Source organism: Marmota monax, unplaced genomic scaffold, assembly GCF_021218885.2.
Source record: "Marmota monax isolate L192 unplaced genomic scaffold, Marmota_monax_Labrador192_F-V1.1 WCK01_AAM20220418_F8-fsc00056, whole genome shotgun sequence".
NCBI lineage: Eukaryota > Metazoa > Chordata > Mammalia > Rodentia > Sciuridae > Marmota > Marmota monax.
In genome coordinates, this window is record NW_026695212.1 from 8,310,841 (window position 1) to 8,333,259 (window position 22,419).

Consider the following 22,419-nt stretch of genomic DNA (forward strand, 5'->3'; position numbering starts at 1 on the left):
CCTGAAAGATCAGCAAAGCAGGTGTCTTCCTATTTAAGGAGAGAACTGAGAAAGACACCAATGCAGATTAACCAAGTTGAATTAATAGAAGTGGAGACTAGAACCAGGTCTGTGGCCTTTATATAGGATATTTTATGTACTTGAAAGTATGTCTGAGACAGCCCCTCCTTTGGTTGTAATGTCCACTGAGTACCTGTGACGTGAGGAAATTTCACTGTATATGTGTTGTTTTGCCTCCAAGTTCCTTCACCCTCTTGGGAATTGTTTGACCCACACTTCAGGCTATATGTGACTTTCCCCACTTACTAGCTGGTAATCTTAGGTAAATCATTTCATTATTATATGTCGATAATCATAGTATCTCCTTCATAATAGATAATCCAAGTAAAGCTATAAACATAGTACCTTTATATAAAAAGTACGTAATCAATGTTAGCTATGAAAACTATCAAGTAGAAGGTAGAAAGCAATGCTATGGCTTTATATGGAAGATTTTATGTACCTTCTACTAAAATGTATACAAGAAAGGTTTGGCCCCTTTTGCAGCCTATACAGATGAGTAAACCAAATTATCATCATCTTTGATAATACATGTGTCCATTTTAATACATTCACTACTTTTCAAAAATACATACTACATTGTTAATCAGGTGTATTTTTGCATAGATGTGGAATTTTTTGTTTGCTTTGGTGTGTTTTGTTTGTTTGGAATTTGAGGGTCATCTTTCAAACTTCTAGTATGAACTACAAATATGCATCTGCAAACACCTTTATTCAAACTATTTATGTTTAATAACTGAATTCTATTCCTATCTAAACACCATTTCCTCAGAAAATGTAAGATAAAGTGATCCACTGTAAAAATAGAGAAATTTTAAAGTATCTTAGAAAACAGCATGAATTTTTTCAGCTGCTTACTGGTGATCTAGTTTTAAGAATTAGAATCAGGCAAGAAAATGTGTTAGTTGAAAAACATGAGAAGTTTTAAAACATGAGAAGTTTTTTAAAAATCTATCTATGTTACCAGTTTTTTTTTTAACTTTCTGCAAATTACCATGGCTTGTTTTAGATTAGCTATATTATACTATAAATATGTCCAGATGTTTTTGTTATTCTGTAATTTGTTGTGTTTTGGCTGAAGACTTTCTTAGATTTCCCTCCCCCACCTGTAGTGTTGATTTCAAAGTTAGCGCTGTTTTGAATTGTTGGGTTTTGTTTTTAAGTTCATTAGAAAACAATGATTTCTGTTAGCTATAGAGATATAAAGATTCTCAAAGACAGATTATTTAATTTGTACTCATTTCAGTAAAATAATAGCTAGAACATTGTAGATCATCACTAATGAAATATAAGTAAGTAAATTATTTAAATCAATTAAAGAATTAGAATATTTACATTTCTGTAAACATTGGAATCCATTACTTAATCCAATAATGCCTATGACTACCTGCTGCCTGGCAGGGCTGTGGAAGCTTCTAGGGTCAGCCTATGGTGGGGGGGATATAATATCTTGGAGAGAAAAGGAAGAGAGAGGCATGTTTCCTCACAATTAATGTATAACATGTTCTGTTTTTCAGAGATCTGTCTTACAACCTGTTAGAAGATCTACCCAGTTTTTCAGTCTGCCAAAAGCTTCAGAAAATGTACGTCTATGAGAGTCCCTAAGTTACCTGGCAAAAAAAAAGAGACCAAACTCAGGTTTACTATGTGGCTCACTGGCAAGACACGAAATGTATTTTTTCTTACATACATAAAGTGTGATCTTGTCAGCGACTAGACTTACTGGAAAACAGACCATAATACTTTATGATGCTTTGTACTATAATATCAACACAGCATTTATTATACATCTGCTTTCCCGCCCTGCCCCCACACCCCACCTCTGTGAAGTTGTGAACTGGGGTTGTCTAAGCTTTGGAATTTTTCTTCTACAAGTAGAACCAAATGTATACATCAATGATTTGGTATTATTATTATTTTTTTTTAATATGGGAGGACTTGGGTTTGTTGTTGTGTTTGTTTCATAACTGCCAGCTTTATAGGAGATGCCATATTTGTCATAGTTGAAGTGCCACAGATGCTACTTACGCATGAAACATTTTTGACCTAAGTAAATTATTTGAATCAATTAAAGAATTATAATATTTAATTACATCTCCTAAAAAAACATCAGCCCAGTGCCTTTATAGTCAGACTTCACTTTCACCAAAACAATATTAACCATCTACCCTTTCACACTTGCAATTTTCTCTAAAAGCCTTGGAGTGATTAAGACAGAAAAATAAAGCAAATGTATCTTTCAAAAGGTAAAGATTTGACACTCCTGAAGACTTTCAAAGAACACAAGAAGAACTCTGAGGGCAGGGCCAGGAGACGCATCCTCAAGTGTTTGTAAAGATGATGGCATGTCTGGAATATGGTTTTATATCTTCCCAAGGGACTGAGCTGTTTTGAAAGAGAGCAGCTTATTTAAGTGCATAATTGTAATTTTCATTTTTAAACAAAAAAAAAGTTACTTAATAGTCACAGGTAATCCCTCTGTAAAACTTTGTAATCTTTGAAACCTGTAACTTTGAAATCAGTCTTCGGAATTCTGTCATTTCAGTGACTTCCGACATAATGAAATCTATGAAATTAAAGTCAACACTTTTCAGCAATTGCCTGGCCTCCGATCTCTGTGAGTACCACCTCCCAGCACCCACCACAACACAGAGCACTTTCCTTCTCTTGGGGGCCATTCCCTAACATTTTCTCTTCATTCCATACTCACATTATTGGGTCTCGGTGCATATATTTGCTATGAAAAGGCAAATATTTTGCTTCTGATAACTTCCAGGAATAAATTCAAAAGTAATAAGTTTACAGTTCTGCTCTCTGCCAGTGAGCAGACATGCAACTTTGATGAAAAGATAAGGAACCAAGCTGTTGAAGAGCCTATACAATATGCTTCTGTTCAGCCTAGAATTGGCAGTTGGCACAAAAATGGGATGATCACACAATTATTCCTGCCTCATTTTCCTTCCTAGTTTAAGGTTCTATGTGTCTCAAAGTGCTTAAGGAGGTGATGGTAAAAAAAAAAAAAATGCAAAATTCAGGTCCTCAACTGCCTCATGAGTTAAAATCTCTGCTGTGGGGCCTGGGCATCTGCATTTTAACAAGACCCTTAAGGTTAGAGCATAACTGTCCAAAAAATACTTCCATTACTCAAGAAATTATAACTTATAATAATTTAATTCCATTTTATGATTGAAAACATTGCCTGTTTTTAAAATTAAGAAGTGGTATTATTTAAATTTTTACTTTAAAAAAGAGAAACAGATAATTTTATGAAATGACAGTTAAATTTTTTCTATCCTGAAATTGAATTCAACAAGATTTTTGATGAATGGTGATGATATTATAATGTTTAGAATGAAGTAGTATGTTTGTTAAAAACCTTTTCTTCCACTGACTTCTAAAGTTTTTCTTAACTTTTGAGCAACTCTACTTTGGCAAAATACTATCACATCTTAAAACATTTTAAATTTACCTCATTTATTCACTTTCTTCTATCTCCCCCCACCAAAAAACAAAAACCTCTTGTGTGTTGCCCTTTTCTTACTTTTGCATTATGTCTACTTGTGTAGTTATTTTACTTGTGTGTGTGTGTGTGTGTACACACACACACATACACAATCTACTTTTATTACCTGTCCTATCCAGCAGGTTTGAGTTGTGGCTATTTTCAAAAGTCAGTTCTCCTTTAACAGGCTGACCTCTAAAGATACCAGAAGAATGTCACACAGACTCCAAAGGCTAATTTGGAGCCCCCCTGAATTCCTCTTTCCCTTAGACTTCACATCCTGTCACTTCCTAACTCTGCCAATTTCAATTTCTTCTCTCTCCACTCTTCCCACCAAGGCCTAGTGACTCATCAGGATCACCATCCTCCTCCTCCTCCTGTTTGCCACCACCCATTCATTCTCCAAAGAGATGTAAAAGCAATCTTTCTTACGTAGAAGTCCACAACTTCCCTGCTTGGGACACCTTCTTGTTATTCCCCTGCCATCTTCAAGATCAAGACTCGATATCCCACCTCTCTCCAAAATCTGATTACAAACTCCTGGTTCTGCCTCTTCTGTCTCCCACACTTTCCCAGTCCCATCACATTGGCTGCTGTTTCTCCTTCCCATTGACTGTTGGATTCCTCCCCACACTTCATTTGTCCCCTTGACATCCCACAAGACAGATGGTCTGTCTTTGAGCCCACTCCATTCTGATGCACTTTGCACATTCTCTACTGTAGGACTTAACATTGGCATTGGCATTGGATGAACTATGCCCCACCTAAAACAAGAACTTTTTTGTCTTCTTTCTACAGGGTTTAGTGCAGTGGCTCTCTCATTTATTTACTTAAGAGTTCAAACATGAGAAAAGATCAGGGACTCCAGAGCCAGTAAGCTTGAGATTGAATCCAGCTTCTGAGATTACTTTGTGACTTTGAGCAACTGACTTTTCACATATATCTCCACTTCCTCATCAGTAATACAGGGATAATAATAGTATCTACCTTTTAGGGGTGTTGAAGGTTATGAGATAGCACATGTAAAAAATGTCGTAATTGTACTAGCACATAGTAAGTATGTAACAATGTTGTTATTATTAGAGTAAGTATATAGTCTTTCAGAGTATATCAGTGAAGATCCTGGCAGGAAACAGAATTCACCCCCAATAGTTCAAATAAAGGGTCACCTACATAGGTGCAGCAGTGAGCAAGCAAGGGTATTAGATCTGCAGAAACCAGCAGCATCACCAAGACCAGGGCTAAAGAGATACTGGGAGAAAATTGTGTTTCCAGAGCAAGAAAGAGCTTGATCATGGAGAGGCTTGCAGTGGTTGAGAACCTGTGTAGATTCCAAAACAGGGAAGGAGCAGACCACAAGTGCCCTGACCTGGCCTCTCCCTACTGGGGTCCCCATTGGGAAATCAAACAGAGCAGGACAAGAGAGTGGAAGATGATGCCTTCAGGGCTGCTGCAGAGATTCCAGCATGTGCAGACTGGACAGAAAGCACCATTATTTGAACATCTAAATTTGTACTTCTTTACTTAAAACCCAATCAAATCACTATAAAGCCCCATGGCAGGATCAGTTTACATTCCAGATATTCTACTACGATGCGAAGCTCCCCAGGATGCCTATGCTCTTAATTCTGCCAAAAGACTTTAACAGATGGTGTTACTTACCTCAGTAGGTTTGCATTCCTGGAGCAGCTCAATGGAAGACAGTTGCCATTTGTAAGCTTTCCCACCCGCCATGCTTCTTACCTGCCATCTTCTGTTCTGAGATCAGTGCAAAGACTTCTGATTTCCTCCAAAAAAGGAAGAAAGTCCCCTTAAGGAACCTTTCAAATGGGAATGTGAATATTCTGAAATTACATTCATCCAGGGTAACTCAGGAGCCCAATACATCTTCACCTAAGAAAAGTTGTCTTTGATCTTTCAATTTTTTCAAATGCCTATATCTTAGTTACCCTTACTTTTTAAACATTTTAAAAATAAAAATCTTAAATTCATAGTCCTTTTTTTAAAATATAGAATTTCTTATCTCTAATGACTTATAGACATTTTTATAAAAGAAATTATTTCAACTTAATTGTCTACATTTCACTCTGTATGTGGCAAGCGAATTTTATTTTCCCATAAACCATAGTTTTTCTTGGCTATCAAAGAATTTTAAGGCAGGGGGCTGGGGTGGTGGCTTAGTGGTGGAGTGCTTGCCTAGCATGTGTGAGGCACTGGGTTCGATTCTCAGAACCACATACAAATAAATAAAAATAAAATTCTATCAAAAACTAAAACACTAAAGTTTAATTTAAAAAAAAAGAATTTTAAGGCAAATATATATGTTTGCCCCTATTTTAGTCATATCCTAGATAAGAATTTTCTTTTTATCAGAAGCCAGGCATGGTGACAAACATTTGCAATCACAGCCAACTTGGGAGGCTGAGGCAGAAGGATCCAAGTTCCAAGCCAGCAGTAGCAAGTTTGCCTAGAGTGTATGAGGCCCTGAGTTTGATCCCCAACACAACAGGATTTTTTTTTTTTCTTATCAGTATCCTTTCCTGGATGTTTTCTTATAAGCATCTTTTTATTTCAAGGTCTGACATATATAGGTGATATGCACAAATTTTAACTTGTGTTTCATTACATATCCAGAGACATTTTTAAAAATTTACTTGCTTGTAAGAAGAAGAACCTCAAAAGTTTGTCTCTTCCCACTCTCCTACCCCCACTCATTTTAGAAAAGCCCTAGTAAAATTTTACAGCCATTTTAAAGTCAACCTTTTAACAAGAAGAGAATAAAAACCCAAAATATCTACCTGAATGACTTGGCCTTGATTACTTCAAACAAAGTTGATTTGAAGTTCTCTCTTTAGTCATTTTATATTATCAATGTCTTTATCTGAAGGACAGTTTGATGAGCTAATTGTGCTTGGTCTGTACAGAAATTAAATTTTGATAGAGAACTAAATGCATATGGTAAAACCTCACATGTTCTTTTTTTCATATGTAATCATCTCTTTGGTCCTTTCTTGAAAAACAGGAATTTAGCTTGGAATAAAATTGCCATTATTCACCCCGATGCATTTTCTACTTTGCCATCACTAATAAAGCTGTGAGTATTTCATTACTTGTTTATGGCATGTCATTTAATAAATGGGGACCATCTAGATAATAAAAAATTGATTTTGCTGAAGACATAATGTGTTTTCCACCTACAGCTATGTCACAGTCAGGGAGGAGCTTCCCTGCTCCTACAGGGCCATATGGGCCCTTAAGTGGATAATTGAGATCTGAGTGACAGCTGGTTCTGATTATTCAGGTGAAGTCCATTTTTGCTGAGTAATCAGGTGGAACGGAAGAAGATGTCAATTCAGTTCTGAAGGGCTTCCTTTTTTATTGCTTGCCATCTTGACTAATGGAAAACCTTCCTGTGCACCCCCCTCTTTATTTTTCCCTCCTCTTCTTTCCATCTCTTGCTCCTTTCTCTCCCTTTTTCTTATCTACTAGGGAAATAAGAATTGTGTAGAACTTAGGATAAGATGGGAGGGAATAAAGCCCTGACTTTTTTTTTTTATCTCTACTTCCTATTAATTTTCAAATAAATGTAACAACTTCCCCCTTGATTTTAGATATCTCCATTTGGCAAAATGGAATCAAATGCAGAATGATTTGGATGCAGTTAAAACTTTTTCCCCTGCAATTCTGATTGCAAATAGAAAAGTTGTCAAGAGCTAAAACCAAAAATGGTTACTTTTACCATTAAGAGTAAAGACACACACACAGCAAAAAAAGACTCAGGACTCTGCTTAGAAGTTTTTATTGAGCAGTTTAATCATCTTTAGAATGCTTTTTTAACCTAAACGTTTTATGCTAACACAAACTAAAAGCCAATTGTTGTTTGATGTTTTGCAGGGACCTATCGTCCAACCTCCTGTCGTCTTTTCCTGTAACTGGGTTACATGGTTTAACTCACTTAAAATTAACAGGAAATCATGCCTTACAGACCTTGATATCATCTGAAAACTTTCCAGAACTCAAGTGAGTTTGTCATTAAAACTAATAAGATACGTTTGTAGTCATGTGAAATAATAGACATGTTATAGTGGTTTTCTAAATTTATGAGGTCACAGGACACTTTTGAATTGCATTTCATGCTCTCAAGTCCCCCACCCCTGGACATGGTTAGAACAAGCCCTGAAGTGGGATGAAGGCATCCTTCTCAAAGATGCCTCCCAGAATTAGAGAGTTCATGGAAAGAGTTTGAAAATCATTGATCCATTGAACATAAACTAGGACAGATAATTAAATAACATTATAACATTATAGTACTCTGTTTACAAATTTTAATTGATCTAGCTTGTGTATATGTTATACTGAAATGTGCTAAATTAATATTTGGGGAAGTTGTGCACTTCAAAACCTGTTATGCTTATTAGCTGTAAAGAAGTATCTTGAAAGATTATATATGTATATATGTGTATACATACATATACATATGTTTTAAACACAATACTTTTTAATATATTTTCAATATCATTAAAATAATATAACGCCAAAAGTTAGTTTGTAAAATGGAAGAGAGAAAAAAATGTTAAAAAATGCCCCTCCAAACAACATTTTTATGTGTTTTTTTCTTTCTAGACTTTGTTTCATTTATTTAATTATTAGACTCAAAATATGCATAGACATTTATATCAAGTTTTAGCTATTTAAATAATGTTACAACATAATGTTACCATAGTTTTCCTAGCATTTAAAAATTTTTTTGTATAGTTGTAGATAGACAGCATGCCTTTATTTGTTTAGTTTTTAGGATGAACCCAGTGCCTCACACATGCTAGGCAAGCGCTCTGCCACTGAGCGACAGCCCCAGCCCTTGCTAGCATTTTTTAAACCCTTTTATTATGGAAATTTCCTATCCTGTGAGTGATGGAAGTTGACTCACTCAGCTTCAGCAATTACCAACATTTCGTGGTGATAATTTTTATTAACTCCATTATTGTTATAAGTAGCACTGTAATGAACATCTTTATGCACAGAATTTATATTTGGATTATTTATTTAGGTTAAAATCCAAAGGTAGAATCATTTGGTAAAAAAAAATGACAAACACTCCATTTAATGACCCATCTTTCAAGCTGTGTTTTTTGTCTTGTGCTTCTAAAGGATTATAGAAATGCCTTATGCTTACCAGTGCTGTGAATTTGGAGTGTGTGAGAACATCTATAAAATTCCTAATCAGTGGAATAAAGGTGACAACAGCAGTGTGGATGACCTTCATAAGAAAGACGCTGGGATGGTTCTGGTTCAAGGTAAATCCTGCTAGGTCAACAGTAATGAAATTGAGATCAGAAGGGTGGAGAAAAGTCATCAAACAGATCATCTGAACTCAGACCAGTCTTTAAGTAACCAACCCAGCAAGAATCAAGCCCCCTTTGAAAGACTTGCAGAGAAAGAGAAAGCTCCCTCTGGGTTTATTATAAAAGTTCATCTGTTCTGTTGGTGAATTCTTAACATTTATATTCATGGTTAGATCTTCCTTATCATGGGTTGTCCTCAGGGGTGATTACTGATATCGGTATTTCCATAAACTTTTAGAAAGGTACCATTCCTGTGGGGACTTTTTTCAACCTTGCTGCTGAGCTTTTGTCTCCAAAAGACAAAATCTATTTTTAGTCTTATGGCCTGGGGACATTCCTCTGTATTTTAACAGTAGGACTTAAGAATTCAGCTTCTTATCCAACCAATTCTAAATCATTCTCCCCACTCACCCCCCACACAGGTATCTGTCAGGAAGGTGGAGTGAGATAATGTCTGTGAGGCCCTTGGCTCTCCTTGAAGTAAGACGTTACTTAGACAGACAGCAATGCACCTCAACCACACCTGTGGTGATGGGGAGGCGCCTCAGGCAACACCTTCTCTTTTCCCTGCCAACCCTACGAGTTTGCACAGGGTTTGAACAGAAGGACTGCTCATTCTTTAGGCCTTAATGATTTGTTGATTCCAAAGCAAGTGTGATTCAGTCTGTTTTAGGATTACCTTAACATTTCTCCCTGTGTGCGTATTGACTTAAGGAGCTGATATCTTGGCCTTTGGCGCATTTTATTTTTCTTCCCTCCCCCCTATTTTAGGCCATAGCATGAATCTTGCTCTGGTTCTTGCTTTGTTTTTGCTCTTTTTGCCTTACACATTCTAATTTTTACTACCTTCATGCATTTAAAAAATTAAAGTGCCTACCATGTGTCAGGCACTATACTAGACCCTGGAGGTACATAATAAACAAGAGAAATAAGGTCCTTCATAGTAATTATTTTCAAGAGCAGTAATTCTCAACTCTGGGCCCCCTGTTAGAATCACACCGAAGCTTTCTAAAAATACTGGTGCCCAAGTCCCACACAATACAATCAAATTCACATCTTTAGGAAAGTGTATTAGACTGTGAATCTCCTGTTTCATGAATAGTTAAACCATGTACCAAGTAGTTACTTTTACTTGTTCTCTGTTACACAGAATCCCCCAAGGAAGATTGAAAATTATTGTCCCTGATTCTCCCTTTTGTGCTCAGAGAACACAGCCCAGAACCTGGGCACCGTGGCTACTGTAGTATCCCCTGCACTATATGGAGAAGCCCATAGTCGTCCTATAATTTAGGTTAGTAAGAATTAAGGCCAAGACCTCCAGGGAACAAGAACAGAATGAGAGTGCTTAGATGTTATAACCTAGAGTCTGGAGTCACTCTCCCTCACCCATGGAACACTACGTCATAGGAGCTTGAGTAGAACGTCCAACACAACTTTATAATAGACTTTCAAGAAAGCTAAAGCCCAGGGAAAGGCAGGTGGTCTTGCCTTCACTTCCCTTTGTGACAGATTATATCTGGAGGGCGACCCAAGATACTCTTTCCTGGAATTCAGTCCCTTGAAAGGAGATAGAACTAATCATTCCAGGTCTTCTTCCTGCAGATGAGCGTGACCTGGAAGATTTCCTGCTGGACTTTGAGGAAGACCTGAAAGCCCTTCATTCAGTGCAGTGTTCACCTTCTCCAGGTGAGAAGCATAGAAATGCCCAGCTGTAGCATCCACTATTGATTCTAATGCCATCAACACTGTGGCTACACTTCAGAACTAAATCCAGTCTACCTTGTGGCTCATCAGTGTCCCTCTTGGGGAACAAGGGTGTAAAATACTTATAAGTGTTCATTCCTGGAATTGTTCTCCATTCAAAAATGGGAGTTTTGTAGGAAACTTATGATTCAGGTCATAGAAACTAAAGAATCAAGCATGTATTTAGAGGTATATGTTATTCTTAAACCAGTTAGCCTTTTAGCCTGAAATGGCTTGTTTTCTATAATCACTGACTTTTAAAAAGTGATTTAAATCTTCTCTTACATAAATAACCATTTGGTGAAAGCAAATAATGGTTTTTATAAATAAGTTTGGTGGTGTTGTTTTTTTTTTTTTCTCAAATAATTCACTTAATTGTCCTGTTTCCAGAAACAGATGAGCCAGTTGAAAAAAGACAACTGGCAATGGTTAATATTTTATTTTCAACAATTAGATCAAGTCTGTTCCCTGTGTTTGTCACCTTCCTGTAACAAAATAACTGAGATAATCAACTTAATAAGGGAAAATGTTTATTTTGACTCATAGTTTCAGACCATGGTTGCTTGGCCATATTGCTTTGGGTCTTTTGCAGCACAGTATATCATGGCAGTAGCACATGGAGAAGGAAGCTGTTCATCTCATGGGAGCAGGGAAGGAAAGAAACAGGAAAAATAGGGGCCAGGGTCCCAATATTCCTTTCAAGGCCACACCCCAAATGACCTAACTTCCTTTCACTAGGCCTCACCTCTTAAAGTTTCTACCCCTTCCCAACAGGGCCACAAACTGGGGACCAAGCCTTCACTACATGGGCCTTTGGGGACCATTCAAGATCCAAACTATACCATTACCTAACAACAAATGTCAATCTAAAACTAAGATGAGACTTTCATGAAATGTGTATTCATACTCCCCATACTTGATATCCTAATGTTATGAAGTATTTCCCTAGGATTCTCATTTTCTTCCTGTAGAAACCTTACTGAAGCATTCTGAAAAATATGAAAAGAGCAGGCTATATAGCTTTTCACCTGGTCCCAACACTGCTATATTTTGGAGACCTTTAATCAAGTGACTGAAGGCCCCATTTTCATTCTCTATGTACATGAGTACCTGGTGTGATCAGTCAGGGCGGCAGAAACTCCAAGGTGATCCCAACAGTGGTTTGCGAAAGTGGAGCATGCCATGCAGTACTGTGAGTTATGATGACTGTTACTGGCCTTTATCTCTTGCTGTCCTAATAAGAGAAACAAAAGGACAATTTGGTAAGAGTTGTCAACTCTAATTTGAAACACAGCCTTTTTCTTCCTTGAACTTTCAGGCCCTTTCAAGCCCTGTGAACACCTGTTCGGTAGCTGGCTGATCAGAATCGGAGTGTGGATCATAGTAGTTCTGGCGATTTCTTGCAACACCTTGGTGATTTCAACAGTGTTCAGATCCCCTCTGTACATTTCCTCCATAAAACTGTTGATTGGGGTCATTGCAGTGATGAACATGCTCATGGGTGTCTCCAGCACTGTGCTGGCTGCCATAGATGCATTCACTTTTGGCAGCTTTGCGCAGCACGGTGCATGGTGGGAGAATGGGGTCGGTTGCCAAATAATTGGGTTTTTGTCCATTTTTGCTTCGGAATCATCTGTTTTCCTGCTTACTCTGGCAGCCCTGGAGCGTGGGTTTTCTGTGAAGTGTTCTGCAAGATTTGAAATGAAAACTCCTTTTTCTAGCCTGAAAGCAATTATTTTGCTCTGTGCCCTGCTGGCCCTGACCATCGCCACAGTTCCTCTGCTGGGTGGCAGTGAGTACAGTGCCTCCCCTCTCTGCCTGCCCCTTCCCTTTGGGGAACCCAGCACCACTGGCTACATGGTGGCTCTTGTCTTGCTCAACTCCCTTTGCTTCCTCATAATGACCATTGCCTACACCAAGCTCTACTGCAACTTGGAGAAGGGAGACCTGGAGAATATCTGGGACTGTTCCATGGTGAAACACATTGCTCTGTTGCTCTTCACCAACTGTATCCTTTACTGCCCGGTGGCTTTCTTATCCTTCTCCTCTTTGCTGAACCTCACATTTATCAGTCCTGAAGTAATTAAATTTATCCTTCTAGTGATTGTCCCACTTCCTGCCTGTCTCAATCCCCTTCTTTACATCCTCTTCAATCCCCACTTTAAGGAGGATCTGGGGAGCCTGGAAAAGCAAACCCACCTCTGGACAAGATCAAAACACCCAAGCTTGATATCTGTTAACTCAGATGATGTTGAGAAACAGTCCTGTGACTCAACCCAAGCCTTGGTAACCTTCACCAGCGCCAGCATAGCCTACGACCTGCCTTCCAATTCTGTGTCATCGCCAGCTTATACAGTGACGGAAAGCTGTCATCTTTCATCTGTAGCATTTGTCCCATGTCTCTAATTAATATGTAAGTAAAAGTTTTTCAAAAGATGGGAACTTGAAAATGTGAGATTGAGGACATCAGAGCAGTAGCTAAGAAGACTGGGGTGAAACTGGGTTTAAAAACCAAAAAATAAAATAAAATAACCTCTCAGTGTGATAAAACTGATACCTATTGATACTTGAGAGTGAAATACAAATCTAAATGCTGCTTGTATGTTGTTGAGCTAAGAGATAGATCAGTCACATTACTGATATTGACCCAGATCAAAAAATCAAATTGAAATGCTCTTTAATAAAAGAGTCTCCATGATTTTGCATTCTCTTTAAACTCACCAATATGAGCTCAGTGGAGAAGACTCACTTGCTTACAAAATGGGTTTATTTAAACTCCCAAATCTCTTAAAATACGTTTGAAAGTATTGGGAAAGTGAAGGTTTGAAATGGCTTACATTACTTATAAAAGACTATGGCCCACAGGATTTCATTTTAATGACTATATGGAGATGCTTTAGTCTGCCTTTGCCTTTCCTCAGAGAAGATCCTTCTCAGTCACCAGTTCTGGATAATATAAGGCAGTATTAAGTCATCTATAGTCACATCATTTTTACAAATACTGGGTTTTAGGACTCAGCACTCTATGGTTTTATGGAATAAAACTGATTACAGGGGCTGGGGCTATAGCTCAGTTGGTAGAGTGATTGCCTTGCATGCACAAGGCCCTGGGTTCAATCCCCAGAATTAAAAAAAAAAAAAAAAAAGAAAAGAAAAGAAACCCACAACTGATTATAAATATTTTGAAAGGCAAATTAACTGAAATTATTAAATTATTCCAAGGCAATCATGTACAGGCAAAGCTGTCTTGTCTAATTCATTTTAAGTCCTTGGTGTCCAAAGCTCAGAAAGGAAGTCCATTGCAGGCAGTGAACATATCTAGAAAAGATAGCAAGCATGTGGGATTTTTTTTTTTTTAATTTCTGATTGAGTGCACATTTTTTGTAAAAGACTTTATCATTGATTCAATGGTTGTGCACCTTAAGATAACGATCAAGTGCATACATAACAAAAATTAAGTCCACCCATAAAACTTCTCATGCATGTATTTCTAGTCCCTCTGGCCACAATTTGGACAATGCCTTGGACTCAATAGAGACTTGGTAATATTTTATCTTGTTTATTTACCTTGGTTTTAGCTACATTCTCTCTGGATCAACCACTTGATGTGAGGAACATTACTCCTCTGATTATTCCATATTAATACATGTGTTAGATATTATAAGAGACAAATTATTAAATATGAAGAGTCAAAGGATTAAGTCTTAACTTCTATTATCCTACATTAGTTTCATTATACCCAAACCAAAAAGCTATTAGGTAGATTTATTTTTATATAAGCATGTTTATTTTGATCAGATGTTTTAACTTGGAATTTAAAAAAATACATTTATGAGATGTTTTATAAGATGTGTAAATATAGAACTGTATTTATTACAGTAAAGAATCAGTGACATTAAAGACCATGATAATAAACCATGTACAGTGGCATAGCCTTCCATATATATTGTTTCTCTGTCCATTTTCTTTAAATTCATCAACTGTATGTAATATATGTAAATATATAATACTTGTAAATAGATTCCAAATTTGCTTTTCTATTGGATACAAAATAAATTTGTAATAAAATGTGTGACTATAAAACAAAATATTTTCATGTCTATTTATTGAACCCATAAGGAGACATACGGTCCCCTAATGTTTTTAATTTGGGAGGTTAAGTACATTTGCTATGTAAATATTTGCACTCTCATACTTTAAATACATTAGCCATATTAAAAAATAATTTTTCATAAGAACAAACCAAAATATTTTTGCTAACTCCTGGATTGATAAGTCATTTTGTCATGACATTGGTAAAGTTTATTGTTCCTAGTGATAGTCTGGATTTTATAAGTCAGAACTTACACTGGCCTCAAACACTTTTTTTAATGTAAGAAGAAAAAAAAAAGACACAATTAGAAAGGGATGTATGAATAACAAATCCATCTTAAATTATTCAACATGGACACAAGTTTCCTATAAATTCTTCCTTTAATGCAAACATATTTCATGACCATGTCAAGGCCAAAACAATAGGACCTGTGATTTTCAGGGTATGAAGAAATTCATTCTTCCCAGTAAGTTCCCAAAAACATAAAGAAATAAAATAATTTTCCTAGATACCTGTGCCAGACCTTTCAGCTTCAGTAGTGATTGCTATTCTCCCTATATGGGTTGCCAAATGAAACAAAAGTACTGGTAGCAGGCTCGGCATTATGACTAAGTTCAGTCCATGTTTACCGAGCACCCCCAAGGTGCCTGGCACTGTGTCCCACCCACCCATCAGGCTTAACCATATGCTTTAGCCTAAACCTAGTTAACAGTTAAGCCTAGTTAATGAGGTCTTCTTGTACAGTACATGCTTGGACTTCAGATAAATCAAGGATTCACTCCTCTTAATCTCACCCCTCAGCCCAGGCAGCAGAAAACTCTAGAGAGCAACATATCTCAGTCTTTCTTCTCAGCATACTTGTTTTTAGGCAACCAAAGTTAAGAACAAGTCCTGGCAACCCCCTCCTATCTCTCTTGCTCAAGAAAACACAAGTCAGTAATGTAATTAAAAGAAGGAGGAGGAGGAGAAGGAGAAGAAGAAAACATTTATATCCATGCTATTTTCTTTAAAAATAAATCCATAAGCTTCATTACTTTAATAGCAAACACTAGTTGCAATACACCTCACACTAAACACTAGTATATTAAGGGTTTGAAAAATGTTCTTCAATATACAATACAGCACAAATTGAAACTGCATCTACAAATAAATCTACAGTGAGAAAGGAAAAAATATGTCATAGAGATAGACTGAACCACAGTAAAAACAATGTAACAAATCAAAAGAACATAAAGGAATAATCTAGCCTAGAATATGTGGTTAACAAATTTATGTTTTCAAAAATGGATTCATTCACTTGACAAATATTGTGTGCCTACTATGTGCAGTGCTATATGCACTGGGGATAACTAAACAAGGCCTAGATTTTGCATTCAGTGGAGTGGAGGTAGGCAATAAGCTTATGTACAGCAATTCCTGATAAAAACGTGTGAAAGAACTGAAGCTATTTCAAACAGCATGAAGGATCCAGGCACATAGTGCATGCCTATGATCCCAGCATCTCTAGAGGCTGAGGCAAGTGTATCACAAGTTTGAAGCCAATCTGGACAATTTAGCAAGATCCCACCTCAAGAATTAAAAGGGCTCAGGATGTAGCTCAGTGGTAGAGCACCCCTGGGTTCAATCTCCAGTACCCAAACAAAAAAAACAAAAACAAATAACATAAAAGGATTGACAGGCATACTAGTTTAGATAAATTCTCTCTGGAAAGATACCGTATACTGATTTCATTTGTAAAATATTTGTCTTTGTTTTTGCATTCAACCAGTTACATCAAGAAAACTCATCATTTTTAGTCCCTCTGTTCATATGTTACCTATAACAAACTATTTTGAATGACATTTTAATAGAAAAATATAATGAGCTGGCTATTACTACATGTAATTCTTTTTCTCAACTCTTCCTGAAGAGAAAATCATTCTTTTTTTTTTTTTTTTTTTTAAACAACAGAGATTTATTCTCCCACAGTTCTAGAGGCTTGACGTCTGAAATGAAGAGTTCTAAATGTGAAATAGAAAACATCCTTTCATTTAGATTTGGCCCAAAATAGAAAAACAAAGTAGTAGTAAAGGAAATAAAATTAGCAATACCCTTTTCATTTAGAACCAGAAAAGCTCTAACATCTGAAAAAATAACAATGTCCTGCTTCTTTTGTTAATCTTACAATTACACTTAGCTCAGGGGCCCATTAGCCAGCATGAGAATGTCTTAGATAAACAGATGGATCTCACTGTGACCATACTTGTTCCACTCATGTTCTTCATTCAGCATTTGGAAATTTTATTTTATGGTTAAACTGTGCAGACAAAAAGGATGATCTCTCTCTAGGCCATTGAACACTGATCATTTTCTCTGTCAGACTCATGGTCTTTAAAATACAGTTAGGATTAGATCTTTAAAATACAGTTAGGTAGCTTTTCTTTGCAAGAGAAATGGTGAATATGCACCTCATTTCCTCCTTATGAATCTTTCTAAAAGTGTTGAACAAAGGGGCTGGGATGTAGGTCAATAGTAGAACACTTGTTTAGCATATGCAAGGGCCTGAGTTCCATTCCCAGCACTGCAAAAATAAATAAAAAAAGATATTGAACTCAGATTCTACACTGACTCATTTGCCTCAAACACAAGTTTCAGCAAGTCTGACCTTTGATGCGTATGGGGTAGGATGATAAAACTTTAGCTTGTTTGGATTCAGAAACCTGGTAGAAAGTACATGTGTTGAGCTAGAGAAACACTGTGAAATACAAGTGAAATTGGATAGCGAAATGATATCCCATCTAAGAATAGTCAAAGAAAATGGAAAATGCTTCACCTAGAGAAAAAAAAATAGATATTTGAATAATTGAAATTTACTAAGTGCTTTTCAAAGTATGAACTTACAGCTGGCCAGGCTGACCTGGGTTCAAGTTCTAGTTCTATTACTCTCTGTATGAACTTTGGGTAAAGTATTTAATCTTCTCAGCTTCAATTTTCTCCTCCATAAAATTGGAATAAACCACCAACTTTATTGGGTTGGGAATATTAATAACTCAGTGTATATAAATGTCTCAGCACAGTATCTGCAAAGCAGCAAGTATTCAATAGCTGCTTACTGTCTTTGCCCACTTACCAAAGTGCAAATAAGGCTTTATCATTTTACAGGTGAAAAAGCAAAGCAAAAAATGAGTTCATAAGGTTAAAGATGAGGAGGAGCTTATGCTAAAACACAGGTTCTATTTACTAGCACTTGAAAAACAACCACACAGCAAGTCAGCTTTCAGAGAACAAGAACCAACTGGTGAACAACTTAGGGAGACCAAATTAAGCTCACCTGAGAAATATTCATTCAGCAGGTGTCTTGGATACCAAAGAAAGTCTACCACATCAAGCGAGAAGCTAGACTGAATATCAGTTGACTTCTCAGTTCCCAACATTCTAGATGAATTCTTTCTAGCCTCCTCAGAAGAAATGTCAGGCTTGGGAAATGGCTGTGGAAGGCAGAGACTCTAAATCTGCATCCTGAACCTGGAGAACATAGTTCTGTGTCATTAGAGGGTGAGCAGTTGGTCCCTTAGTTTGGTGAAAAATAAAGACCTGGGATTTAAATTCACTTGTCATAGAGATCTTGGTAGAGTACCAGGCAAGCTTCTTAATTTCTCTAGCTCTTCACTGATGCTGATCTTTTCTCTCAAACTACTGATGAAATATCAACTCTCTTATGGCAGGTTATAGCAGGTTGAAATCTGTTCTTTCTGCCACTGAACAGCTAAAAGTCAACTAAACCAGAGTCATAGCTCAAAATTGTAGAAATATTAGCACTAACAGGCAATACATGGCAAAATTGAGATGCTTCACAATTAGTTTTTCTCTTCAGCTGCATAAAGTCCTTGTCTATCTCTCCATTTTCTGCCTTTCTTCTTCTTTCCCTTCTTGTTTGATCCCAAGCTGTAAATATTAGAATATTTAAGTGAAATATTCCATAACTGTGGCTAGTTGGCTTTTTTGATCATAAGAATAGAAAGTTATTTGGAAGACACCTGTGGCAATAAAAACAAAGATGCAAATCTCTTAGTTAGAGATGACAGAACTGGAGCCTCAGGACCAAACCATGGGGTGTTAAAGTAGAAGGCTTATATCCAGCCTCAGGCTAAAGTATTCTTTTTGTCCCGGGATATGGTTTGGATATGGTTTGTTCCCACCAAAACTTTTCTTGACATTTAATTGCCAATGTAATGGTCTTCAGAGGTGGTGAGAGCTTTAAGAAGTGATTAAATTGTTGAGAGGAATTAACACCTTTCTTGAAGGAGTGGGCTCTTACCACAAGAACCATGTGTAATAACAAGTTTGGCTTTGTTGGTTTTCTCTTGTTCCTCCACACATACCCACTTGTCCTTCTACTGTCCACCATGAGTTGAAGCAGTGCAAAGCCCTCACTGGCACCATGCTAGTGGACATCCTAGTCTTCAGAACCATAAACCAAAAGAAATTTTTCCTTGTATGTTATTCAGTCATAGGAAATTAACTAAGTCAGAAAATGGGTGCTACAAATGGGACACTGCTATAACAATCCTGAAAATGTGAAATCAGCTGTATGTGGGTAGAAAAGGACAGAAGAGTTTGGAGGAGAAGGCTAGAAAAAATAGCAGAGCTTTAAGGGTGATTTAAGGGTGATTCTGGTGAGGGCTCAGAAGACAAAAAGGCTAGGGGAAAATCTGAAACCTCTAAGAAATAACTTAAGCAGTTTGACCAGAATGCTGATAGACGTATGGACAGAAAAGGCCATTCCCACAAAGTCTCAGGTGAAAATGAGAAAAGTTTTATTGGGAAAGAGAGCAAAACCATTCTCATTATAAAGTTGCAAAGAACTTGAGTGCATTGTGTCCAGACCCTAGAACTTTTCAGAAGGCAGAACTTCAGAGGGATGAACTAGGATTTCTGGTGGAATAAGTTTCCAAGCAAAATACAAAAGGAGCTTTAGGGTTGCTTCCAATTACATATACTAAGATATGTGGAAAGGGGATAATTTAGACAATTTATAATTAAAAGGACCATGGTGTAAAAATTTAAATATAAAGAGCAAAAAACTATGAAAAACCATGTAAGAGTGAGGTCAAGCAACTGTTTTTCCATATTTTAATTGATGCATTATAGTTGTACATAATGATAGGATTTGTTGTTACATATCATACATGCACACAATATTACAATAGCAACTATTTGTTAAAGATATTAATGTGGATAGAAAGAAGTAAAGTTCTATTCATCTGTACAATGGGAAAAATGCCCAGAGGGGTTTCAGAAATATTTGAGACTGTTCCTCTCACTATAGACCCTGAAGCCTAGGAGGGCAGAATTTTTCCAAGGGACAGGTCACTCCACAAATTCACAAATGACTCCCATTGTAGCTCAGACTACTTATCTGGTGCATGCAACAGCAAGCCTTGGTGGTATCCATGTCCATACACTGCTAATTACATAGGTTACAGAATGCATAAGCTATAGAGGCATGGCTTCCTCTGCCTAGACTTCAAAGAATGTATTGAACCGCCTGGAAGCCCAGGCAGAAAACTTCCACCCACAGAGCCACCGCAGAGAATCTCTACTAGATTGCCTACTAGAGCTGTGGGATATGGACTATGACTGGAACCCCAAAATGGCAGAGCTATCAGAAATATGCAATGCCTGCCTGGGAAACTGCAGGTACCAATACTCAACTCCAACCTGAGACAGCTGCAGCATGAATGGAGCCCCACAAAGCCATAGAGACAGAGCTGCCTAATGTTTCGGAGACCCAAACCCCAATGTGTCTAGGAGATGCCTGGCACATAGAGAGAAAAATTATCCTTCTGCTTTAATTCGAAATGTCCACCATCTTGGGTTTTGGACTTGTTTGGAGCCTATCATCACTTTCTTTCTTTCTTTCTTTTTTCTGTCTCTTTTGGAATGGCCATGTCTACTCTATGCCTTTCCCGCCATTGTAGACTGGAAATAGATAACTTGTTCTTATTTCACAGTATCACAGCTGAGAGAAATTTGCTTTTCACCTTATATTTGATTCAGATGAGACTTTGGACTTTTGAATGAGTGTTGGAATAAGTTATGACTTTGGGATTATTGGGATGAAGTGAGTGTATTTTGTAAGTGAGGGGGACATGAAGTTTGGGGGACTACAGGTAGAATGCTCTGGTTTGGATATGGTTTGTCTTCACCAAAACTCAACTCAAAATTTAATAGCCAAAGGTTCAAATCTCATACTGGTTTGAAGTGTTCCAATGAATAACATCCATTCTCTCAACCTAAGTTCTAAAGAAGTGAGAAATTAAAATAATAATAATATTAACAACAACAAAAACAATACAGATACAAAGCAATCTATCGTGTTTTCTTAATAATAACCTTAACCTTGGTACCCAATATGGCTTAAATATCTTGGCAAGTGAACTTTCCAGAGTTTGCCATATTCTCTTCCCAGTCACCAGCAGTATTAGATCACAGTCTCCCTACACAGAGGAGAGACTCTATATCTTTTCCAGGGAGCAGCAGGATTCATGATTTCTGTGGACAGCCTACTTCCAAGATTTAAAAAAGAGAGGGAGAAGCTTACCCAAACAGGCCAGATTTCTCTCCCAAAATCCCCAAAAGATCAATCATTCCTGCTCCCCCGAAAAAGAGTGAGTATACTAAGATGTGAGGATTGTGACATTAATGGAGCTCCCTCTGCAAGGAAGATAAGAAGAGTTTTTCATTGTTAATAGCTTCTATTTTATTTTTAAATATATTTCAAGTGATGTTTAACTGGAAAACCGATCCCACCATAATAGTTATTATGAGGATTTAATCATTGCCAAGCGTGTGTTAGGTGCTTTATATGTACAATACCTTATTTGATTGGGACACAAGCCCATGAGATGGGTCTTGTTATCATTTCTGTTCTCTAGATGATGAAGTTATAGCACAAAGGCTTATTAATTTGCCTAAGATCCCTGTCTGGTATAGAGTGAAGATGGGTCCTAGAGACATTTCTGTCAACAGCTACTCTAATGATTTTCAAAGTATGGTCCCTGGGAACTTGTTGGAAATTCATGTTCTGAAGCCTCAGTCCAGTCATAATTCTGGAAGTGGCATCTAGCAATCTGTGTTTTACCAGGCCATTCAGGTGATTCTGTTACAGGCTAAAGTTTGAGAACTACTGCACCCTGCCGCCTACAGGAGCAAGGTATTAATAGGAGGAACTAAGCTATCACTCTTAGGGCAAGGGAGAACAGTTAACAAAGGGAAAAGAAAGATGGTCACCCTAAGTCTAGAGAAAAGGGGAGGGGAGGCATACAGAAGAAATTTGATTTTACACTAAAAAAAAATTTAAAAATTAAAAAAAAATTTTAAAAAAGGTTGCAAATGTTGGCTATTATAGATTGACTAGGAAAAAGATTTACTTGGTCAACATCTCTATCCTTATTAACCTTTACCTATAAAGAATTTATGTAGCACGCATTTAGGTTAATGTAATTATTCAAGAAACATTCCGCCAGGCATGGTGGCACATGCCTGTAATTCCAGTGGCTCGGGAGGCTGAGATAGGATTACAAATTCAAAGCCAGCCTCAGCAATGACGAGAGATCCTGTCTCTAAATAAACTATAAAATAGGGCTGGGAATGTGGCTTAGTGGTCAAGTGCCCCTGAGTTCAATCCCCAGTACAGA

The 22,419-nt window shown here is 37.2% G+C and overlaps 1 protein-coding gene across 4 annotated transcripts in view; it reads left to right on the top strand.

Moving 5' to 3' along the window:
* Window positions 1-14,735, top strand: part of Lgr5 (leucine rich repeat containing G protein-coupled receptor 5) — a 124,570-nt gene extending 109,835 nt beyond the window's left edge. For 2 of the 4 annotated variants that reach the window (XM_058574630.1, XM_058574628.1), the window contains 7 exons: window positions 1,578-1,643; window positions 2,606-2,677; window positions 6,585-6,656; window positions 7,457-7,582; window positions 8,711-8,856; window positions 10,507-10,590; window positions 11,942-14,735. In XM_058574630.1, coding sequence (XP_058430613.1) covers window positions 1,578-1,643; window positions 2,606-2,677; window positions 6,585-6,656; window positions 7,457-7,582; window positions 8,711-8,856; window positions 10,507-10,590; window positions 11,942-13,053 — 1,678 coding nt within the window. In that variant the 3' untranslated portion in view covers window positions 13,054-14,735. The remainder of the gene's footprint in view (window positions 1-1,577; window positions 1,644-2,605; window positions 2,678-6,584; window positions 6,657-7,456; window positions 7,583-8,710; window positions 8,857-10,506; window positions 10,591-11,941) is intronic. The other 2 variants (XM_046430667.2, XM_046430666.2) reach the window with 1 other exon arrangement.
* The last annotated feature ends 7,684 nt before the right edge of the window (window positions 14,736-22,419 follow it).